The 22,046-nt window shown below is 41.4% G+C and overlaps 2 protein-coding genes across 5 annotated transcripts in view; one reads left to right on the top strand and one right to left on the bottom strand.

Moving 5' to 3' along the window:
• LOC116642705 (myosin regulatory light polypeptide 9) overlaps positions 1-1,336 on the bottom strand; it is a 10,562-nt gene extending 9,226 nt beyond the window's left edge. The window contains exon 1 of the mRNA XM_032421174.1: positions 1,165-1,336. The gene's annotated coding sequence lies outside the window, so the exon portion shown is untranslated. The remainder of the gene's footprint in view (positions 1-1,164) is intronic.
• A 68-nt stretch (positions 1,337-1,404) lies between these two features.
• Positions 1,405-22,046, top strand: part of MYOM1 (myomesin 1) — a 161,736-nt gene continuing 141,094 nt past the window's right edge. Inside the window, exons 1-3 of one of the 4 annotated variants that reach the window (XM_032421171.1) lie at positions 1,405-1,508; positions 16,200-16,360; positions 16,527-16,622. In XM_032421171.1, coding sequence (XP_032277062.1) covers positions 16,349-16,360; positions 16,527-16,622 — 108 coding nt within the window. In that variant the 5' untranslated portion in view covers positions 1,405-1,508; positions 16,200-16,348. Of the gene's footprint in view, positions 1,509-1,707; positions 2,406-5,163; positions 5,247-16,199; positions 16,361-16,526; positions 16,623-22,046 lie in introns of those variants that run through there. The other 3 variants (XM_032421168.1, XM_032421169.1, XM_032421172.1) reach the window with 3 other exon arrangements.

Here is a 22,046-nt window from a genome sequence, read left to right as displayed (position 1 = left end):
GGGAGGAAGGGAGGGAGGGAGGGAGGGAGGGAGGGAGGGAGGGAGGAGGGAAACACTAGGTAACACTACCTAGTGTTATAGGATGTAGTATCCAGACCAAATCTCCTGTTTCATTTAATCAATGTACTTCATCCTCAAGCTAAGCATATGTGATTTTTTGGAGCCAACCGCAGTTTTTAAAAATACATTTTCAGGTTGGTGCTTCCTTTCCAAATGAACCAAGTTTTCATTTCCTATGCAAACTTCCGGCTGAAGGTAGGATTAGATCTCAGACTGCCACACCCAAAGTTCTTCGCGCTTGACAAGAGCAGTTAATTAGTTGTCAGGGTTCACTTGCCAGTAAAGCCTCACTCTTGAACATGTGAAGCTTTTGTGGTTAAGTTTCATCAAAAGCCTTCCAGAACATAAAACAAATAGTAGTAATTTTAAGAAATACTCACTTGATCTTCAGATATAAAACATTTTGCATTTAAGTTAAAATCTCAACTCTTATTTCTGCTCCAAAGTTCTGTTAAGAATTCTTTCATATACCTACTCAACTACTTTAAAAGGAAATATTTTGGCAAACTGACATAACCCAAAGTCTCCACCCAAAAGGAACTTGGTGTTGCATTTTGGAGTTTTCTCAAGCTGCAAACTACACCCTTAACCCCTTTGTAAAATATCACTTAAAAAAAGTTCTAATTATAGAAGTGGATGCTGAGGGAATTGCTAATTTGAGTTGGTTATTCCTACTAAACGTAGCCACACAGCTGCAACAACAGCTGCAGCATGGGGGACACTTGGGCTTCGGATTTTGAGCAAACTCTTGAATCCGGCAAGTTTACGTTAGAAACTAAACTTAGTGCAGGAGTCAGCGCCGCGGGGCTCGGGTTTCACAGGCCAGACTGTCGCCGAAGATCGCGGCGCCAGCGAGCGAAGTCACACTTGCTGAGCTCCAAGTTTGGGCAAAGGGACAAAGTTCGCGCCTCGGGACTTCCGGGCGTGGCCTTCGATCCCGGAGCTGGCCGTTGGGCTCGAAACCCGGGAACCCGCTAGGACACCTGCCCAGGTGCGCTCCCGGCGCTGGCGGCCCGCCGCGGAGCGCCGCTGCCCACCCAGCCGCCCTGCGGAGATGGGCCCCCGGGGATGGGCCTCACGCGCCGGATCGCGAGCACCACTCACCCTGCACAGCCGCGAAAATCCGAGCACTTCGGTAACCCCCTCGCTGCCCTGGCTGTTGCTATCAACACCCTTCTACTCCCAGAGCCCCCTAAAACCAACACTTCCGGCCTCCGCTTAGCAAACCGGAAGGGAGCCTAGTCACCATTGTCGGCCGACAGAGTGGGCCTGACTTAATAGAAAGGCGACGGGTGGGGGGAGTTGCCAGTGTGCTAGAAGGGTGCAGTTTTGAACGAGTGCACGGGAAGGATTATAAAGCAGGCGACTCAGAACATAGAAGATTGTGTAATGGTTCGTTCGTGTAATGGTTCGACTGAGTTTCCGTCTTTTTATACCTCCTCTTTCATGTAAGCTTTTCTTCCCCCCTTTCCTGTTGGCAAATGGGTGAGCCTGTCCTGTAGGTCGGCCCCCCTCACATTCCAGGGCACGGCCAGGGGCGGGGCCCGTTTGCCCAAGTCCTTGTAAGGACATCGCAGAGAGGGCTGCGCGGCCCACGTGACCCGCCCCCGCGCGGCCCCGGAGCGCCAGGCCCTGGCCGCCGGGCGGTCGCGCGCCTGCGCGCGGGACTCACGCCGGGTCTGGGTCTCTGTCTGTGAGGCTTTTGGGTAGGAGGTTTTATCTCGGCGTACTGCGCTGTGTTTTGAAGAGCCCCACCCCTTCCACATTGGAACAAACCTTCGGAAGTCTCCAGGGCCTTCAGCTAAGCGGCCACTATCATTTTGGCCCAGACGGATTTCATGAGGTCACGAATGATGAAGACTTACTCCCTCTTCAAAAACGTTGTTTGGTATTTTTCCCACCAGAGCCCCGCTTAACAAGGAAAGACTGGATCTGACCAGGAAGGAAGACAGGCGACCAGCAAGAGCTAACGAAATCTTGCCCCTATCTCTCACTATGATGCAGGCTTGTGGCTTGGTGAAAATAGGAATAAAAAGTTGGGGCTATTTTTTTCTCAGCTCTCCTTTCCTTGGACAGCTTCTAACAATTCATCTTGTTAAAGGAAAGCCCTCCCCAGTTCTGTCCTTTTCCGTCCAAAGCCTGGTGAGGAAAACTATGGTGCTGGTCACCTCAGCTCTAGTGAGCTCAACTACGAAAGGAGTGAATTGGATCCGGCAACGCTCAGATCATCCCAGCACTAATAAGGCTCAGTGCCTAGTTTGGCTCATGTGGCAAGAACAGTTCTGACGTTTGGGGTGGCCCTGTTGTCCTTTCCTCTCACTTGAATCACCCTGCTGAAAAGGAAGGTAAAAGCTGCTGAATAATACATTCTAAATATTAATAAACTATAGTTTCGAGGAGCCCAGGAGCATTTTATCTGTTAACCAATAGCATATTCCAAAGTTAACATTGAGGTGAAATCACTGAAAAATAAATAACTGCCCTAAATCTATAGTGTGAGTGATACAAAGATGATTAGTTTCCTCAACTGCCTTGATAATAAGAATCACTTGGGGTGCTGGTTAAAAATACAAAATACTGGTGCCTTATCTCCAACCTAATGATTCCGAATCTTCTAGAGCAAGTCCTAGGAAGCCATCTATTTAACTGGGGTCCTAAATTAATCTTATCACGTGGGGACGCAGAACTAGACAGCTTAGGGCCTAAGACTTACACAGTTACAGGGCCAACTCCAGATGGCTTAGTGGTGGGGGACTGCAGTTTGGTTTTGGAGTTTGGCTTGGGCAGCAGTGTGAGCACCCTGCAGTGTACTCACATCTCCACCGAGTGGTGGCCTGCCACCACTGAGCTGGAGCCTTGCAACTACTGTCCTATTCTTTAATCCACAGTGAAATGGGTAGTTCAGTCTTCTCAGCTCAAAAGGAAGCAGCAGCATTCTTTTGCTTCCATACTGTCAGATAATTGCCTTCTTTGTCTTCTTTCTTTCCACTCAATCAGTCAACAGGTATTACACAGCAAATTCATTTCCAAGCAGTGTGGTGGTTATTGTGGTTTATGCTATTTGAACTAGGACAGAGTTGCTACCTCTGGGATCGAGGGAGAGGGAGTAGAAAGGGTTGCAAAGGCACAGGGAGTATCAGGAACAGCTGTAAAACAGATCATTGCAGTACAATTAGGTAAGGCCTTTAGAAGGAACACAGAGAAGGAAATAAACCCGCCTGGGGATTTGTGGAAGGTGGCCCTAGAGGACTATTAAAGAGCTGATTCTAAAAGTCAGTGAAGAAGGGCACCTGGCTGGCTCAGTCTCCAGAGCATGTGACTCTTGGTCTGGGGTTATGAGTTCCAGCCCCACATTGGGCATAGAGTTTACTTTAAAAAATAAATAAATAAATAAAAGAATTAAAAATTAAAATTAAAAGTTAAAAAAAAATTTCAGTGGGAAAGGAGAAGAGAGATTCTAAGCAAATGGAGGAGCATGCTTGATTGTCTGAAGGTGATCAGAGGAACTGGCTGATTGAAGATGAACAGGAATTGTGTGGTCAGTGTTCATTCATTCATTTATTTATTCCATAAGTAACTCTGGGTATACAAAGGTTAGCAAGCCAGTGTGGAAAATAAAAATCTTGATAAAATGTTTTTCAAATTTCCATCTAATGTATTGATATTTAGTTTTAATTATTGGACCCACTGCCAAAGACCTATGACTCCATGATGTCTCTGTCCTGAGCCACATAGGAGATCTTTGCCCTTAGGTAACAATTTCCTTTTTACCTTGTAACTAGAAGTTTAGAGACTTGGGTTCTGCTTCATTTCCTTCCTTTAGCCTACTGGGTAACACTGAGGGCAGGTTCCTCAGCTGATCTGAGCCCCAATTTTCTGATTTGTAAAATAGGGATAACGTGTGTCCTGCCTACTTTATAGAGTTTTCTGATTAAATGAGATAGTTATGTGAAAAGTCTTATTAAGTACAGACCAGTGGCTTTCAAACTTTTGACTGAAACTCACTGTAAGAAATTTATGTCACTGGGCACCTGGGTGTCTCAGTGATTATTGGCTCAGGTCATGATCTCAGGGTGCTGGGATCGAGCCCCACATCGGGTTCCCTGCTTAGCGGGGAGCCTGCTTCTCCCTCTCCCTCTGCCACTCCCCCTGCTTGTGCTCTCTCGTGCGCTCTCTCTCTCTCTCAAATTGCTTATATCACTAAGCAATACTTGAGTACCTATGATGTTTTCTAAGTTTTTATTCTATTTCAATTTTATGTCATTTAACTTTTTTAAATGCTCCGTAGGACTCACTACATGTGAATTTATGATCCACTAATGCAGAGGTCCTTAACCAGGTGTAAATTTTTTCCCCGAGGAAATTTTTGGCAATGTCTGGAGACTTTTTTTTTTTTTAAGATTTTATTTATTTGACAGAGAGAGACACAGCGAGAGAGGGAACACAAGCAGGGGGAGTGGGAGAGGGAGAAGCAGGCCTCCCGCCGAGCAGGGAGCCCGATGCGGGGCTCGATCCCAGGACCCTGGGATCATGACCTGAGCCGAAGGCAGACGCTTAACGACTGAGCCACCCAGGTGCCCCTGGAGACATTTTTGATTTTCACAGCCAGGGAGCTGCTACTGGCATCTTGTGCGTAGAGGCCAGGAATACTGCTAAACATTCCACAATGTACAGGATAGCCCCCTACAGCAGAGCATTATTTGGCCCAGAATGTCAGTTGTGCTGAGGTTGAGAAAACCTTGCATTAATGTTTCAGGAGCTCAGAGTATATAATATTTGATTCTCGTGGGGTACTATAATTCTTAGAAAGACACTATTGCTCTTGCCGCAAGGTGAGGCTTTTTTGCGAGACCAGAGAAATCCAAAGGGAGAAAGAAAAGGAGCTCACATTAGTACATACCTATTATGTGCTAGGTGTTCTGCCTAAGCATTTTTATCATTTAGTACTTTTTTTTTTTTAAGATTTTATTTATTTATCTGACACAGAGAGAGCACGAGAGACACAGAGCAAGCACAAGCAGGGGGAACGGCAAGCAGGGGAGAAGCAGACTCCCCACTGAGCAGGGAGCCCGATGTGGGGCTCGATCCCAGGACCCTGGAATCATGACCTGAACTGAAGGCAGACGCTTAACCAACTGAGCCACCCCGGTGCCCCATCATTTAGTTCTTAACAACAACCATGTGAGGTAGGTATTATTACCTCCGTTTCACAGATGAGAAAACTAAGCTCAAATACTTCAGTGATTTGCCAGTGTTACCCAAAGGGTAATAAGAGAACCAGGATTATAACTCATGTCTCTGTGCTTGTCCGGGGGTAGGACAGAAGGGAGAACCGGGGTCAGTATTTCTTATTCGTGTATCCCTAACTTGTAGGATAGTACCTAATTATCCATGAGTGCCAGTAAATATTTGGTAATTGGTTATTTGTTCAAATGCATGTAACTGGTAAATGGCCTAACCCAAAGCCCACATTTTATTTTACAATTCTGTGCTCTCTTTGGTTCAAGAAGGGAAACTCTTTACCCAAACAACAGGAAGCATGGCTGAATTAACCTTTGGTATTTACTGCCGAAGTTGGTAATTTCCTTGTGATCACTTACAATTTTTATTGCATGTAAGAAATTTTTGAATGGTGAGAGACATGGCTTACATTCTGGTTTTGCCTACATAAATGGAATTCTAATCCTTTCTACACAAACTAATATGTAGCAAATTAGCATTAATCCAGGAAAACAGTAGGAGGAGCTCCTTTCTTTTAAATGAAGTTAAGGTCTTTAAATTAATCTGTATGGAAATTAGCTTTAAAGCTCCAAAACTACAAATAAGTGTATTAAAAGGGTTTAGAAATTTCTACATAAAGAATTCCTTTAAAAAATAATTACAATTACTTTAAAATTCAGGAATGATATACAAGATGAAATAATGTGGAATTGAATTAAGAATATTTAGTGGGTGGGGTCCCTGGGTGGCTCAGTCAGTTAAGCAACTGACTCTTGGTTTAGGCTCAGGTCATGATCTCCGGGTCCTGGGATTGAGCCCATGTCCGGCCCCAAGATCAGCTGGGAGCTTGCTCAAGAATTCTCTCTACCTGTCTCCCTTTGCTCCTTCTCCTGCTTGCAAGCTCTCTCTCTCTCATATAAATAAATAAATATTTTAAAAAAAGGAATATTTGGGAGAAGTTATTACTTCCATACTAATAAATTTGAAAAAAGATAAATGCTTAGAAAAATTAAAATACTAAACAGGATTCCAGAAAAGAGAATATGAATAAACCAAACCAAGAGAAGAAATAAGAATTACCTAAAAAATAATTTACCTGACCCTGATAATTATTAAAGAAATGCTTCTCCAATGATTAAAAGACAAATAGCAAGATCACAAACTGTTATTAAATATGTACCCTATGATACTACTAATAATTTGTTAATGAATGAATATAGTGACCAAATTACATTTGCTGAGTTAATCTTGTGAGGCAGATTTTTTATTAAATACTCCCAAATAAAACAAATACCTAAAGCAAAAATTATGGCTTAGGCTTACTTCAGTCAATTCTCCGGTTTTCTCATCTGGAAAAGGGTGTAATGATAGCATCTACTTTAGTCATCCATTGTGTGCATTAGGTGAAATAGTCCATATAAACTTCTCAGAGAAATATCAACTTTAATTGTGTTAAGGCACTGAAATTTGGAGTTTGTAGAGTAGTTATTCTGCCCTGACTAACTAATATACCAATGCTTTGTCTACTCAACTGGAGGAAACATGCTGAATGGTCACAGTTTAAGTAATGACCAAAGACCTCAAGTGGGCCCTTGATGTTACCATGATGCTCCTGCAATCATAGATGTCAGTTTTATAATTTTTCTCTCCTAGCACCTCCAGCACCTTTTCTCCCATCCTTGCTCTCAGTTGAGGACCTTATTTCTAAGTCATTGAGAAAAAACGGAGACTCCCACAAGCTGTCACCACCACATCTACCTACTGACCAGCATCTGTCCCCATATGTTGTCTTTTCCCTGTTTCTTCTGTTAGCAAGTACCCTCCTTGCTCCTGTGGAAACCAGTTCCTCCATTTGCTAATTTATGTTACTCCAATGATTCTACCTTGTCCTGCATCACCAAGTTTTCTCTCTCTTTCTCTCTTTTAGATTATTCCCATCAACAGGTATGCAGTAATGTATCCTGTATGTAGCAGATAGAATCATGGTTCCCCAAAGATGTCCATGTCCTAATCTCCAGAACCTGTGACTATGTTAGGTTAGGTTACATGGCAAAGGGGAATTAAAGTTGCAGATGAAATTAAGGTTACTAATGAGCTGACCTTAAAATAGGAAGATGTCAATGTGAGTGACATCATAGCTGGAAAAGAAAGAAAACAGATTCTCCCCTAGAGCCTTTAGAAGGGAACATAGTCTTGCTGACATCTTCATTTTAGCCCAGTGAGATCCAAATTGCAATTTTAACGATAGAACTGTAAGATAACTAAATTATATTGTTTTAAACCATTAGATTTGTGGTAATTTGTTACAGCAGCAATAGGAAATTAATATATTACAAACAACAACAACAACAAAAAACCCTCTTCCTGGTGTATTTTCCTCCTCCAGCTATTGTCCTGTTTCTTTGTTGCCCTTTATAAAACTCCTTAAAAGAGTCACCTAGCTCCAATTCTCTCTTAAACCCTCTATAATAAGGCTTTTTTTCCCCAACCACTTCACTGACCATGTGCTTATCAAAGTTACCAAATGACCATGTCATCATGGCCAATTCTCAGTCTTCAAACAGATTTGACAAGGTGATCACTCCCTCACCTTTGAAACACTTTCTCTCTCCTTTCTAGGATGTCTCACTCTCCTGGTTTTCCTGGTTCCTATGGCACATTCCTTATGGCTACTCTTCAGTTTCCTTTGCCAGTTCCTCCTAATTTCCTCAATCCCTTGGAGTGGTTCAGGATTCAGTGTTTGTCTCTCCTCTCTTTTCTGTCAACACTCCTTCCCTAGCTGATCTCATCCATTTTCATGGTTTAAAATACTACTGAGACACTGATTATTCTCAAGTATGTATCTTGGCCAAGACCTCTGCTCTGGACTCCAGACTCATGATATAGTCACTTGACATCTCCACAAGGAGGTTTACTAGGCATCTAAACCTTCAGACCCCCAAACTGATCTTTTGACCTTACCTGTAAAACCTGCTCTCCCTGACATTTTCTCCACATAGGTTAATGGCAATTTCATCCTTTAAGTTGCTCAGGCCAAAAACCTTGGACTCATCTTTGCCACCTCTTTTCCTGTCCTGACCTTCATCCAACCTTTCAGTCAAACCATCTCCAGGGTCTAGAACAGCAGTTAGCCAAACCTATTGGTTAAGTCCTTCAAAACATATCAATCTGACTATGTCCCATCACCCCTACAGCTACTATCCTAATACAAGGTATCAGGCCTGGATTTTTCAGTAGCCTTTTAACTGGTCTCCGTACTTCCATGTTCCTCTAAATTCTAGTCTCCACAGACACAGACTGATCCTTCTAAAATAGAGATTAGGTCATATCATTGTTCTGCTCAACACTGTCCAATGGTGTCTCAACTCAAAGTGAAAGCCAAATGCCTGTAAGACCCCAAAACATCAGACTGGGTGAACTTTCACCAATTGCTCAACCATATTGATCAGGCTGTTCCTTGAAGAAGGTATTTTTCCTCTTCAACACCTTTGCGTTTCCTGTTCCTTTTGATTTCTTTCTTCTAATGTTTTCATTGCTTTCTCCCTCAGCTCTCTTGAGTCTTCACTTAATTATCATCATCTCAGTAATGCCTTCTCTGCTCATGTAAGATTTCATCATTCATCTTCCACCTCCAGCATTCTCTTCTCTTACTTTATTTTTTCCACTGCATTTATTATCTCTGACATACAATATACTTTTTTTGCTTACTGCTTATTTTTCATACTAAATTCTATGAAGACAAGGTTTGGGGGATTGTTTTGTTTAGTGAAGTATCCCCAAGGCCCAGAACATTAATTAGCACATTACAGGCACACACTAAATAAAAATACATATTGAATGAATGAAGAACTGGAAGGTAGGGTATGAGGGGGAAATGGCAAAAATATGAGGACTAAGAGGGGCGGAGCAAGATGGCAGAGGAGTAGGAGACCTGGATTTCATCTGGTCTCAGGAATTCAGCTGGATAGGGATCAAACCATTCTGAACACCTACAAACTCAACAGGAGATCGAAGAAAAGAATAGCAACAACTCTCTGAACAGAAAAGCGACCACTTTCTGGAAGGTAGGACGTGCGGAGAAGTGAATCCGAGGTGATATTCAGGAGGATAGACGGCGGGGGAGGGGGCTTTCGTCGGCCGCTTCTGGCAAGTGATAGAGCCGCGGAGCACAAAGTCGGAACTTTTAGAAGTCGGCTCCACTGAGGGACGTCGCTCCGGTGGCTAAGTGGGGGGTGGAACCCTCATGGGACAGTGTGGTCTCAGGACCCTCGGGGTCACAGAAAGACCGGGGGTGCCTGAGTGCAGCAGAGCTCCCAGGTATCGGAGTGGGGAAGCTGGCTGCAGAGACGGAGCCGAGGCGCAGGCTCTTAGCTCGGGGTTGCCATAAACCATGATCCGCGGCACAGTCGGGCCACTGCTCCTCCAGCAGGGATCCAACAAGCAGCAGATCCGGGGAGACTCACCTTCCTTCCCCTGGAGGAGCGGCGCGGGAGCGCACCGCAGGGATCTGCTGGGTTTGGAGACTCCACCCGAGGTCGTGTTCCAGAGATAGAAACCCTCGGTCGCAGGCCGGGTGAGCACAGAGTGCGGCCGGAGACCGGGGAGACGGGAGTGACTGACTGCTTTTCTCTGGGGGCGCACTGAGGAGTGGGGCCCCAAGTTCTCGGTTCCTCCGGCTCCTCCCGGGCGGAGATTGGGAGGCCGACATTTTCACTCTCAGCCTCCAAAGCTGTACGGAAAGCTTGCAGGGAACAAAAGCTCCCGAGAGCAAACCCGAGCAGATTACCTAGCCTGGACCGGGCAAGGGCAGGGCAATTCCGCCTCCGGCAAAGACATTTGGGAACCACGGCAACAGGCCCCTCCCCCAGAAGATCAGCAAGAACTGCCAGCCAAGACCAAGTTTACTGATCAATGAGAACGGCAGAACTCCAGCGCTAGGGGAATAATGCACATAGAATCCATGGCTTTTTTACCATGATTCTTTAGTATTTCAAGTTAATTTTTTTTTAAATTTTTCTTTTTCCCTTTTTCAACCAACATCTTATCAATCCCTTTTTTAAAAAACATTTTTATTTTTCATTTTTAGAGTCATATTCTATCCCTTCATAGTAGTTACCCTTATTTTTGGCATATATATATAAGTTGTTCTCTCTTTAAAATTTTGAGATAGTTTCTTCTAACAGATCAAAATATACCCTAAATCTCTAATGTATGGTTTTGTCCTACTCTCCTGCCTGATCATATTCTCTCCCTTTTTTTTTTCGTTCTTTTTTCAAACAACTTCTTATCAATTCTTTTTATAAAATTTTTTATAATTTTCATCTTTACAGTCATATTCCATCCCTTCATCATATCAACCCTTATTTTTGTACACATACAAGTTTTTCGTTCTTTAAAATTTTGGGAGGCCCTGTCTTCTAACAGACCAAAATACACCCAAAATCTAGTGTGTGGCACTGATCTATATACCAGCCAGATCATATTTAATCATATTCTGTTTTTTTTTGTTTTGTTCTGTTTGTTTGTTTGTTTTTTCTGGTTTTTATCTTTTTCTGTTTCTTTTTTTTTTTTTTTTTTTGCTTTTTCTTTTTTCTTTCTTTCTTTTTCCCCTGGCTTCAGGTCTTTTCTGATTTGTTTAGAGTATATTTTCTGGGGACGTTGTTACCCTGTTAGCATTTTGTTCTCTCATTCATCTATTCTCCTCTGGACAAAATGACAAGACGGAAAAAATCACCTCAACAAAAAGAACAAGAGGTAGTACCGACTGCCAGGGACCTACTCAATACGGACATTAGTACGATGTCAGATCTAGACTTCAGAATCATCACTTTAAAGATACTAGCTGGGCTTGAAAAAAGCATGGAAGTTATTAGAGAAACCCTTTCTGGAGAAATAAAAGAACTAAAATCTAACCAAGTAGAAATCAAAAAGGCTATTAATGAGGTGCAATTAAAAATGAGGGTGCTAACTGCTAGGATAAATGAGGCGGAAGAGAGAATCAGTGATATAGAAGACCAAATGATGGAAAATAAAGAAGCTGAGAAAAAGAGAGAGAAACAACTACTGGATCACGAGGGCAGAATTCGAGAGATAAGCAATACCATAAGACGAAACCACATTAGAATAATTGGGATCCCACAAGAAGAAGAAAGAGAGAGAGGGGCAGAAGGTATATTGGAGCAATTTATAGCAGAGAACTTCCCTAATTTGGGGAAGGAAACAGCCATCAAAATCCAGGAGGCACAGAGAACCCCTCTCAAAATCAATAAAAATAGGTCAACACCCCGACATCTAATAGTAAAACTTACGAGTCTCAGAGACAAAGAGAAAATCCTGAAAGCAGCTCGGGAGAAGAGATATGTAACCTACAATGGTAGAAACATTAGATTGGCAACAGACCTATCCACAGAGACCTGACAGGCCCAAAAGGACTGGCAGGATATATTCAGAGCACTAAACGAGAAAAACATGCAGCCAAGAATACTATATCCAGCTAGGCTGTCATTGAAAATAGAAGGAGAGATAAAAAGCTTCCAGGACAAACAAAAACTAAAGGAATTTGCAAACACGAAACCAGCCGTATAAGAAATATTGAAAGGGGTCCTCTAAGCAAAGAGAGAGCCTAAAAGCACCATAGACCAGAAAGGAACACAGACAATATATAGTAACAGTCACCTTATAGGCAATACAATGGCACTAAATTCATATCTTTCAATAGTTACCCTGAATGTAAATGGGCTAAATGCGCCAATCAAAAGACATAGACTATCAGATTGGATTAAAAACCAAGACCCATCGATATGCTGTCTGCAAGAGACTCATTTTAGACCCAAAGACACCCCCCAGATTGAAAGTGAGGGGGTGGAAAACCATTTACCATGCTAATGGACACCAAAAGAAAGCTGGTGTGGCAATCCTTATATCAGACAAATTAGATTTTAAACCAAAGACTGTAATAAGAGATGAGGAAGGACACTATATCATACTTAAAGGGTCTATCCAACAAGAAGATCTAACAATTGTAAATATCTATGCCCCTAACATGGGAGCAGCCAATTATATAAGGCAATTAATAACAAAAACAAAGAAACACATCAACAACAATACAATAATAGTGGGGGACTTTAACACCCCCCTCACTGAAATGGACAGATCATCTAAGCAAAAGATCAACAAGGAAATAAAGACTTTAAATGACACACTAGACCAAATGGACTTCACAGATATATTCAGAACATTCCATCCCAAAGCAACGGAATACACGTTCTTCTCTAGTGCCCATGGAACATTCTCCAGAATCAATCACATCGTAGGTCATAAATCAGGTCTCAACTGGTACCAAAAGATTGGGATCATTCCCTGCATATTTTCAGACCACAATGCTTTGAAAATAGAACTCAATCACAAGAGGAAAGTTGGAAAGAACTCAAATACATGGAAGCTAAAGAGCATACTACTAAAGAATGAATGGGTCAACCAGGAAATTAAAGAAGAATTTAAAAAATTCATGGAAACCAATGAAGATGAAAACACAACTGTTCAAAATCTTTGGGATGCAGCAAAAGCAGTCCTAAGAGGCAAGTATATAGCAATACAAGCCTTTCTCAAGAAACAAGAAAGGTCTCAAGTACACAACCTAACCCTACACCTAAAGGAGCTGGAGAAAGAACAGCAAATAAAGCCTAAACCCAGCAGGAGAAGAGAAATAATAAAGATCAGAGCAGAAATCCATGAAATAGAAACCAAAAGAACAGTAGAACAGATCAACAAAACTAGGAGCTGGTTCTTTGAAAGAATTAACAAGATTGATAAGCCCCTGGCCAGACTTATCAAAAAGAAAAGAGAAATGACCCAAATCAACAAAATCATGAATGAAAGAGGAGAGATCACAACCAACACCAAAGAAATACAATCATAAGAACATATTATGAGCAACTATATGCCAGCAAATTAGATAACCTGGAAGAAATGGATGCATTCCTAGAGATGTATCAACTACCAAAACTGAACCAGGAAGAAATAGAAAACCTGAACAGACCTATAACCACTAAGGAAATTGAAGCAGTCATCAAAAATCTCCCAACAAACAAAAGCCCAGGGCCAGATGGCTTCCCAGGGGAATTCTACCAAACATTTCAAGAAGAATTACTACCTATTCTTCTGAAACTGTTCCAAAAAATAGAAATGGAAGGAAAACTTCCAAACTCGTTTTATGAGGCCACCATTACCTTGATCCCCAAACCAGACAAAGACCCCATCAAAAAGGAGAATTACAGACCAATATCCTTGATGAACATGGATGCAAAAATTCTCACCAAAATACTAGCCAATAGGATCCAACAGTACATTAAAAGGATTATTCACCATGACCAAGTGGGATTTATCCCTGGGCTGCAAGGTTGGTTCAACATCCGCAAATCAATCAATGTGATACAATACATTAACAAAAGAAAGAACAAGAATCATATGATCCTCTCAATAGATGCAGAAAAAGCATTTGACAAAGTACAGCATCGTTTCTTGATCAAAACTCTTCAGAGTATAGGGATCGAGGGTACATACCTCAATATCATAAAAGCCATCTATGAAAAACCTACAGCAAATATCATTCTCAATGGGGAAAAACTTAGAGCTTTCCCCCTAAGGTCAGGAACGCAACAGGGATGTCCACTATCACCACTGCTATTCAACATAGTATTAGAAGTCCTAGCCACAGCAATCAGACAACAAAAAGAAATCAAAGGCATCCAAATCGGCAAAGAAGAAGTCAAACTCTCACTCTTTGCAGATGATATGATACTTTATGTGGAAAACCCAAAAGACTCCACCCCAAAACGGCTAGAACTCATACAGGAATTCAGTAAAGTGGCAGGATATAAAATCAATGCACAGAAATCAGTGGCATTCCTATACACCAACAACAAGACAGAAGAAAGAGAAATGAAGGAGTCGATCCCATTTACAATTGCACCCAAAACCGTAAGATACCTGGGAATAAATCTAACCAAAGAGGTAAAGGATCTGTACTCAGAAAACTATAAAATACTCATGAAAGAAATTGAGGAAGGCACAAAGAAATGGGAAAACGTTCCATGCTCATGGATTGGAAGAACAAATATTGTGAAGATGTCAATGCTACCTAGAGCAATCTACACATTCAATGCAATCCCCATCAAAGTATGATCAACTTTTTTCAAAGAAATGGAACAAATAATCCTAAAATTTGTATGGAACCAGAAAAGACCCCGAATAGCCAGAGGAATGTTGAAAAAGAAAAGCAAAGCTGGCGGCATCACAATTCCAGACTTCCAGCTCTATTACAAAGCTGTCATCATCAAGACAGTATGGTCCTGGCACAAAAACAGACACATAGATCAATGGAACAGAATAGAGAGCCCAGAAATGGACCCTCAACTCTATGGTCAACTAATCTTTGACAAAGCAGGAAAGAACGTCCAATGGGAAAAAGACAGTCTCTTCAACAAATGGTGTTGGGAAAATTGGACAGCCACATGCAGAAGAATGAAACTGCACCATTTCCTTACACCACACACAAAAATAGACTCAAAATGGTTGAAAGACCTAAATGTGAGACAGGAATCCATCAAAATCCATGAGGAGAACACAGGCAGCAACCTCTTCGACCTCAGCCGCAGCAACTTCTTCCTAGAAACATCGCCAAAGGCAAGGGAAACAAGGGCAAAAATGAACTATTGGGACTTCATCAAGATCAAAAGCTTTTGCACAGTAAAAGAAACAGTCAACAAAACCAAAAGACAACTGACAGAATGGGAGAAGATAATTGCAAATGACATATCAGATAAAGGGCTAGTATCCAAAATCTATAAAGAACTTATCAAACTCAGCACCCAAAGAACAAATGATCCAATCAAGAAATGGGCAGAAGACATGAACAGACATTTTTCCAAAGAAGACATCCAAATGGACAACAGACACATGAAAAGGTGCTCAACATCGCTCGGCATCAGGGAAATACAAATCAAAACCTCAATGAGATACCACCTCACACCAGTCAGAATGGCTAAAATTAACAAGTCAGGAAATGACAGATGTTGGCGGGGATGCGGAGAAAGGGGAACCCTCCTACACTGTTGGTGGGAATGCAAGCTGGTGCAACCACTCTGGAAAACAATATGGAGGTTCCTCAAAAAGTTGAATATAGAGCTACCATATGATCCAGCAATTGCACTACTGGGTATTTACCCCAAAGATACAAATGTAGGGATCCGAAGGGGTACGTGCACCCTGATGTTTATAGCAGCAATGTCCACAATAGCCAAACTGTGGAAAGAGCCAAGATGTCCATCGACAGATGAGTGGATAAAGAAGATGTGGTATATATACAATGGAATATTATGCAGCCATCAAAAGGAATGAGATCTTGCCATTTGCCACAACGTGGATGGAACTGGAGGGTGTTATGCGGAACGAAATAAGTCAATCAGAGAAAGACATGTATCATATGACCTCACTGATATGAGGAATTCTTAATCTCAGGAAACAAACTGAGGGTTGCTGGAGTGGGGGTTGGGGTGGGATTATGGGGTGGCTGGGTGATAGACACTGGGGAGGGTATGTGCTATGGTGAGCGCTGTGAAGTGTGCAAGACTGTTGAATCACAAATCTGTACCTCTGAAACAAATAATACATTATATGTTAAGAAAAAAAAAAAAAGAAGAAGATAGCAGGAGGGGAAGAATGAAGGGTGGGGAATCAGAGGGGGAAACGAACCATGAGAGACGATGGACTCTGAAAAACAAACTGAGGGTTCTAGAGGGGAGGGGGGTGGGAGAATGGGTTAGCCTGGTGATGGGTATTAAAGAGGGCAGGTTCTGCATGGAGCACTAGCAGGCCACACAGAAATCTGATAACATGCATCTGCTTGTGTTTCAACACAGGACTACTTTCAACACAGGGTGTTATGCACAAACAATGAATCATGGAACACTACATCAAAAACTAATGATTAACATAACAATAAAAAAATAGAAAAAAAATATGAGGACTAAGAGTAAGCAGAGACCATGTCCTGAATGACCTCTAAGCCATGTTTCTGAAGGTTAGTGAGATACCACTAATCTGTCTTACTTATGGAATTAATGTGATCAGATTTGTATTTTTTTTAAATCACTCTGATAATACTGTAGAGGATTAATGATTGTATTAATAATTTGGAGTGGGAATATTTGCCCAAAATGTTGACTTATTTTTTTTGTTTTTCCCAGGAAAAGAGGCTCTATGGTCTCTTTGCAGACTTTCCAGCAGGGGTTAATTCCACAGAAATCAGTGCCTTGGGGCAGTATCTGTTTTGCCAGCCACCTGTAAGTATATTACAACTTTTGATTCTGAGTTCTTCTTTCTCCTGGAGAAATAATGATAAATGAAAGTAATTTCTATGGGCAGTTTCTGTTTTGTATAACTTGTCAACATTTAACACCAAACACCTCCTTTTGCATTACCCCATGGAGTGCCGATTTAGTAAAGCATTAGAGCACTGGTCTGGCAGCACTGCCCAATAGTCCCTTCAGGGGACCAAAAAACCCAAAGTTAAATTTGAAGGGGCTTTTCTTTTTTTTTTAAGATTTTATTTTTTATTTGACAGAGAGACAGCGAGAGGGAACACAAGCAGGGGGAGTGGGAGAGGGAGAAGCAGGCTTCCCGCTGAGCAGGGAGCCCGATGTGGGACTCGATCCCAGAACCCTGGGATCATGACCTGAGCCAAAGGCAGATGCTTAACGACTGAGCCACCCAGGCGCCCCTGAAGGGGCTTTTCCAAGATCAGTATTCTTCAGTGTCTTATTGTGTGCTACACAGTTTATTACTTGCTTCAGGAAGTAGAAAGAGCTATGACAGGAAGGAACACATACTTCCCAAGAGTGCCGCCTTCTGTTTTTATTCCCGTGACCATGCACAGTGCCAGGCATGTCACATGTGCCCAATGAAACCTAAGTTAAAACAGTAAACCTTGTTCAAGAACTTTGAGGCCAAGGTAGTAGAAAACAATAAAGGAGACTTAGGAAGTGGTTGAATGATGAAAGTAGTCCTGTGTTGAAACACAAGCAGATGCATGTTATCAGATTTCTGTGTGGCCTGCTAGGTCCGGAATGAAAGTTTTCTTGGTACAGAAGGTAGTTGTGGTGGCCGGATTAACCACAGACAAGTTAGATCTTGTTTGGATACATAAGCCCAATAAAAATTTTTGCTCAAGATGGGAGAACAATGAATAAAATCTTGTATGTTAGTCTATTAATTCTTGTAGTAATTTTGTCTGTTTAAAGTCTTTTCATATAGAGTGCATCAGATGTTTGTTAAAATAATGTGTATAACAGTTACATGAAATTTATTTCATGTAAGTATACAAGAATAACTGTGTGTGTGTGTGTGTGTGTGTGTGTGTGTACTAACATTAGCACCCTTGCTTGATGTAAAGTGCTTTACATGACTTTAAAACATTACAAATATCACAAGGGAACAAAATTCCAGACTTCTGAAGCAGATAGTATTAGGTTTAAAAACAGAAAAATTGGCCAAGGAATGACAAATATTAATAGAAATAGATTGAAGACTATAGGGCTCAACACATGACTTCTCAAGTGTTATTACACCATTACAATTGTGAAAGAAATAACTATTTGTAATATGTAGTTGAAAAAGAGAATATTAAAACTGAGAAAAATAAACTTGGATTAAGCTCTCATAGCATAAATCACAATAAATAGCAGGTGAGTTATAGTCAAGCATGAAGCATAATAAGTTGAATGAAATAGAATTGTGTAAGCATCTTAACTGGAGAGAAGAGTATTTGTTTTAAAAAATGGTTTGGGGCAACCGGGTGGCTCGGTTGGTTAAGCGTTTGACTCTTGATCTCAGCTCAGGTCTTGATCTCAGGGTCATGAGTTTGAGCCCCACATTGGACTCCACACTGGGCATGGAGCCTACTTAAAAAAAAAAGTTTAACTAAAGTATTATTGGCATACAGTAAACCACACATATTTAAAATGTACAAATGTCATAAGTTTTGATGTGTACATTTGTGAAATCTTCACCACACTCAAGATATTAACATATCCATCACCCCCAAAGTTTCTTCATGCCCATTTGTAAAGCCTCATTCCTAACTCCTCTCACTTCTTACCTCCCCCATCTTCAAGGCAATCACTCTCTGTTTTCTGTCACTATAGTTTGTGCAAATGTAAGTTTTTGACCGGTGAAAGTATTACTGATTATAAGATTGATGGTTCCACTTTTATAAAAGTCAAAATGTAATGAAAACAAGGAAAGAATAGAAATGGAAATGTTTTATGATAAATGTGACAGATAAAAGCTTAACATCCAGAATATTTCAAAAATTTAATAAAAAGCATGTTTTATTTTGACTTGTTTGATAGCAAGGAACAGAGACAAAGTCCAGTTAGCTCAAGAAAAAGGATACCTATGTTAGGGATATACATGACCTGCATCTAAACTGGAGAGTTGCTGAAAACAGAGGTAGCTTGGGGTACTTGACTCTTTGGTTTTCCTCTCATGGGCCAAATGATTGTTCTCTGATTAGGTCTCTACTTCTTTAAGCACATCTACTTAGTTTTCTCTCTACCAGCTGTCTTTCTCTGCTAACCCTAGTTTCTAGTCCCTCATAATTTCAACTTGTCATGGCTCCTCTGACTCCAGTATATACAAGGCAACTCTTTGTTCAGCCTTTTTCACTTTTGCTCCTTATATTAAGTGCATCGACACTCAACATTTCCAAATTCACATTCTCAAGAGAGGAATGTGATTGCCTTGGCTCACCTTTTTGGGCCACACCATACACCACAGGTGGTTGGCCAGGATATTCATCAGTTACCTTTGGGTCTGAAATGACCCATCACTGTGGGTCAGAGAGCAGGAATCACATGGTGCAAAACATCAGCATGTACTGTGAACAGGACAGGCATTGAGTGTTTACCTGTCCAGTAAAGAGGATAGTCCTTAAGAGCCAGATAGAGGTGGATTCAAATCCCAGCTCCACTATTTATTAGCTGTGTGACTTTGGGTAACTTGCATAACCTGTCTGAACCTTAGTTTTCTCATTTATAACTTGGGGATAATAACTGCCTTGTATAATTTTTGTAAAAAATAAAATACGTGTAAAGCATGGAACAGTATCATGTAGTAGGTCTCAATTAGTGGTAGCTATTTTATTTTGTTTATTATTATATTAACAGATTAATAATGATCTCAAGAAAAATAATCCATCTCCATGGTAAAGGTAAAAAGACAACTCATACACAGACAAAAACCAAATAGTTAGCTAACAATGAAAAAATGTCCAGTTTTTACAATTTTTAAAGTGCACTTAAAAATAGCTATGATATGGGGTGCCTGGGTGGCTCAGATGGTTAAGCATCTGCCTTCAGCTCAGGTCATGATCCCAGGGTCCTGGGATCGAGCCCCGCATCGGGCTCCGTGCTTGGCGGGGAGCTGCGTCTCCCTCTCCCTCTACTGTTCCCCCTGCTTGTGCTCTCTCACTCTCTCTGTCAAATAAATAAATAAAATCTTTAAAAAAAAAAGCTATGATACATTTCGCATCTGTTAAACTTGCTAATAAATTAAAATTATACATTGCAATATTGATGTGGCAATGAAGAAAGAGTATATTCATATTTGGTAGATGACTTGTAGATTAGCCTAATTATTCCAAATAGCAATCTCACAAAACATACCCCTTAATTCATACTCCCTTTCTGGGGAAATACTTCCCAAGGAGGTAATTGAAAAGGAAAACCTCTATTTGTGCAAAATATTTATAGCTCTCTTTTTAATTCAAAAGCTTTCATCATTTTAGAATGGAAAGAGACCTAAGAGATTATTTTTCCTTTGGGTTGCACATTAGAGTCATTTAGGAGCTTTTAGAAACACTCATGTCCCATGCCCAGAGATTTTGAGGTAAACGTCCTGAAATATGGTCCGAGCTTCAGTGCAGTTTAGAAACTCCTTAGCTATTCTAATGTGCAACAAGGAAGGAGAACCACTCTTCCAGTCCCACACCATTAGGGGAACTGTGAAAAAAACAGAGCCAGAGGTTAAAAGGACCCTGAAAGGAGTACACATAGATAAGATAAAAGAGCTGGGTTGAAAATGAAGATGTTTGTTCCTAATTCCTAACCCTGACTTCTAGTCTTTTTTTTTTTTTTTTAAGATTTTATTTATTTAAGAAAGAGAGAGAGCACGAGCAGTGGGCAGGGGCAGAGGGAGAGGGACAAGCAGACTCCCCGCTGAGCGGGGAGCCCAACGTGGGGCTCAGTGCCAGGACCTGAGATCATGACCTGAGCCAAAGGCAGATGCTTAACCAACTGAGCCACCCAAGCACCCCTGACTTCTGGTCTTGATGATTAACTGGAAACATCCATGTGTCCAATATTTAGAGACGAGGTAACCAGTGATTGTGCAATAGTACAATGCATTCATTGTTATTGGCTATCTATGGACAAGGTAGAACATAGTGTGTATACACTGATGAGAACCAGGTGTGGTAATGGTGTGTCTGTTGCTATCCTCACCAAGAGATTCCCAGCTGGACCTGTTGAGTTCCTCCTTGGGAGAGCCATGGTTCTCCCTTCATGCTCTACCTCCTGCCCAAGGTGGCCAAGTTCCCTGAGTCCCCATCTCTGTTATGGGGAGTGGGGTTATTGATGTACAGTACTGCTGAACTGTGGGCTGTCCATGCTGAACAGTGATGAATCAGAAGTCATGTTTTAAAATTGTGGTGAAATATACATAACACAAAATTTACCATCTTAACCATTTTTAAGTTGCACAGTTCAGTAGCATTAAGTACATTCATATTGTTGTACAGTCATCACCACCATCCATCTCCAGAAGTTTTAATCTTCCCCAACTGAAACTTTCTACCCATTAAACAGTAACTCTCCATTTCCCCACCCCACTGCCCCAACCTCTGGCAACTACTATTCTACTTTCTGCCTCTATGAATTTGACCTTAGTGCCTTATATAAATAAAATCACACAACATGTGGTTTGGTTTTTTTTGTTTGTTTCTTTCTTTGAGAGAGAGAGAGAGCATGTGTTTGTGCATGTGCGTGGGAGAGTTGGGGGGGGGGCGGTGCAGAGGGAGAGGGAGAAAGAATCTCAAGTAGGTTTCACACCCAGTGAGGATCCTGACACAGGGCTCAATCACACCACCCTGAGATCATGACCTGAGCCAAAATCAAGAATCAGACATTTAACTGACTGAGCTACCCAGGTGCCTCCAACATGTGTCCTTTTTACTGGCTTATTTTATTTAGCTTAATGCCTTCAAAGTTAAGAGTCAATTTTTAGGGATAAATTATTCTTTGTCTTTCTACTCCGTTGTTCTTTCTTCCAAAGGCCACTTTCCTTTGGTTTGAGGATCACCCCATCCCTCCGATTGGTCCTTGCTCTCCTCTAGTGGCTACCCTGCCTTTGCCTCTTCTTTTCTAGCCTCGGTATTATCTGGTATTATCTGGTAAGCAGGATAGGAAAAGCTAGCTCTGTAAGATTGTGCCTGAAATTTGCCAAGTCTGAAGGTTTGTTTTGTTTTTGCATCTTTGTTTCTGTTTCAGTGTAGACTGGGGAAGAAAGGGGAGGGGACTCTCAGAATATGAAAGAGAAGGAAACAAAGAACATAACCAAATTAATACTTGAAGACATATGCCTGGCTAAAATGTAAAACTGGTATCTACATTATTAAAAGAATTGAAGAAGTTACAGAATTTTATCACAAG

This window comes from Phoca vitulina, unplaced genomic scaffold (genome assembly GCF_004348235.1).
Source record: "Phoca vitulina isolate PV1807 unplaced genomic scaffold, GSC_HSeal_1.0 scaffold24, whole genome shotgun sequence".
Lineage (NCBI taxonomy): Eukaryota > Metazoa > Chordata > Mammalia > Carnivora > Phocidae > Phoca > Phoca vitulina.
Note: the sequence above shows the minus strand (reverse complement) of the source record. Positions and strands in the feature narration are given on the sequence as shown.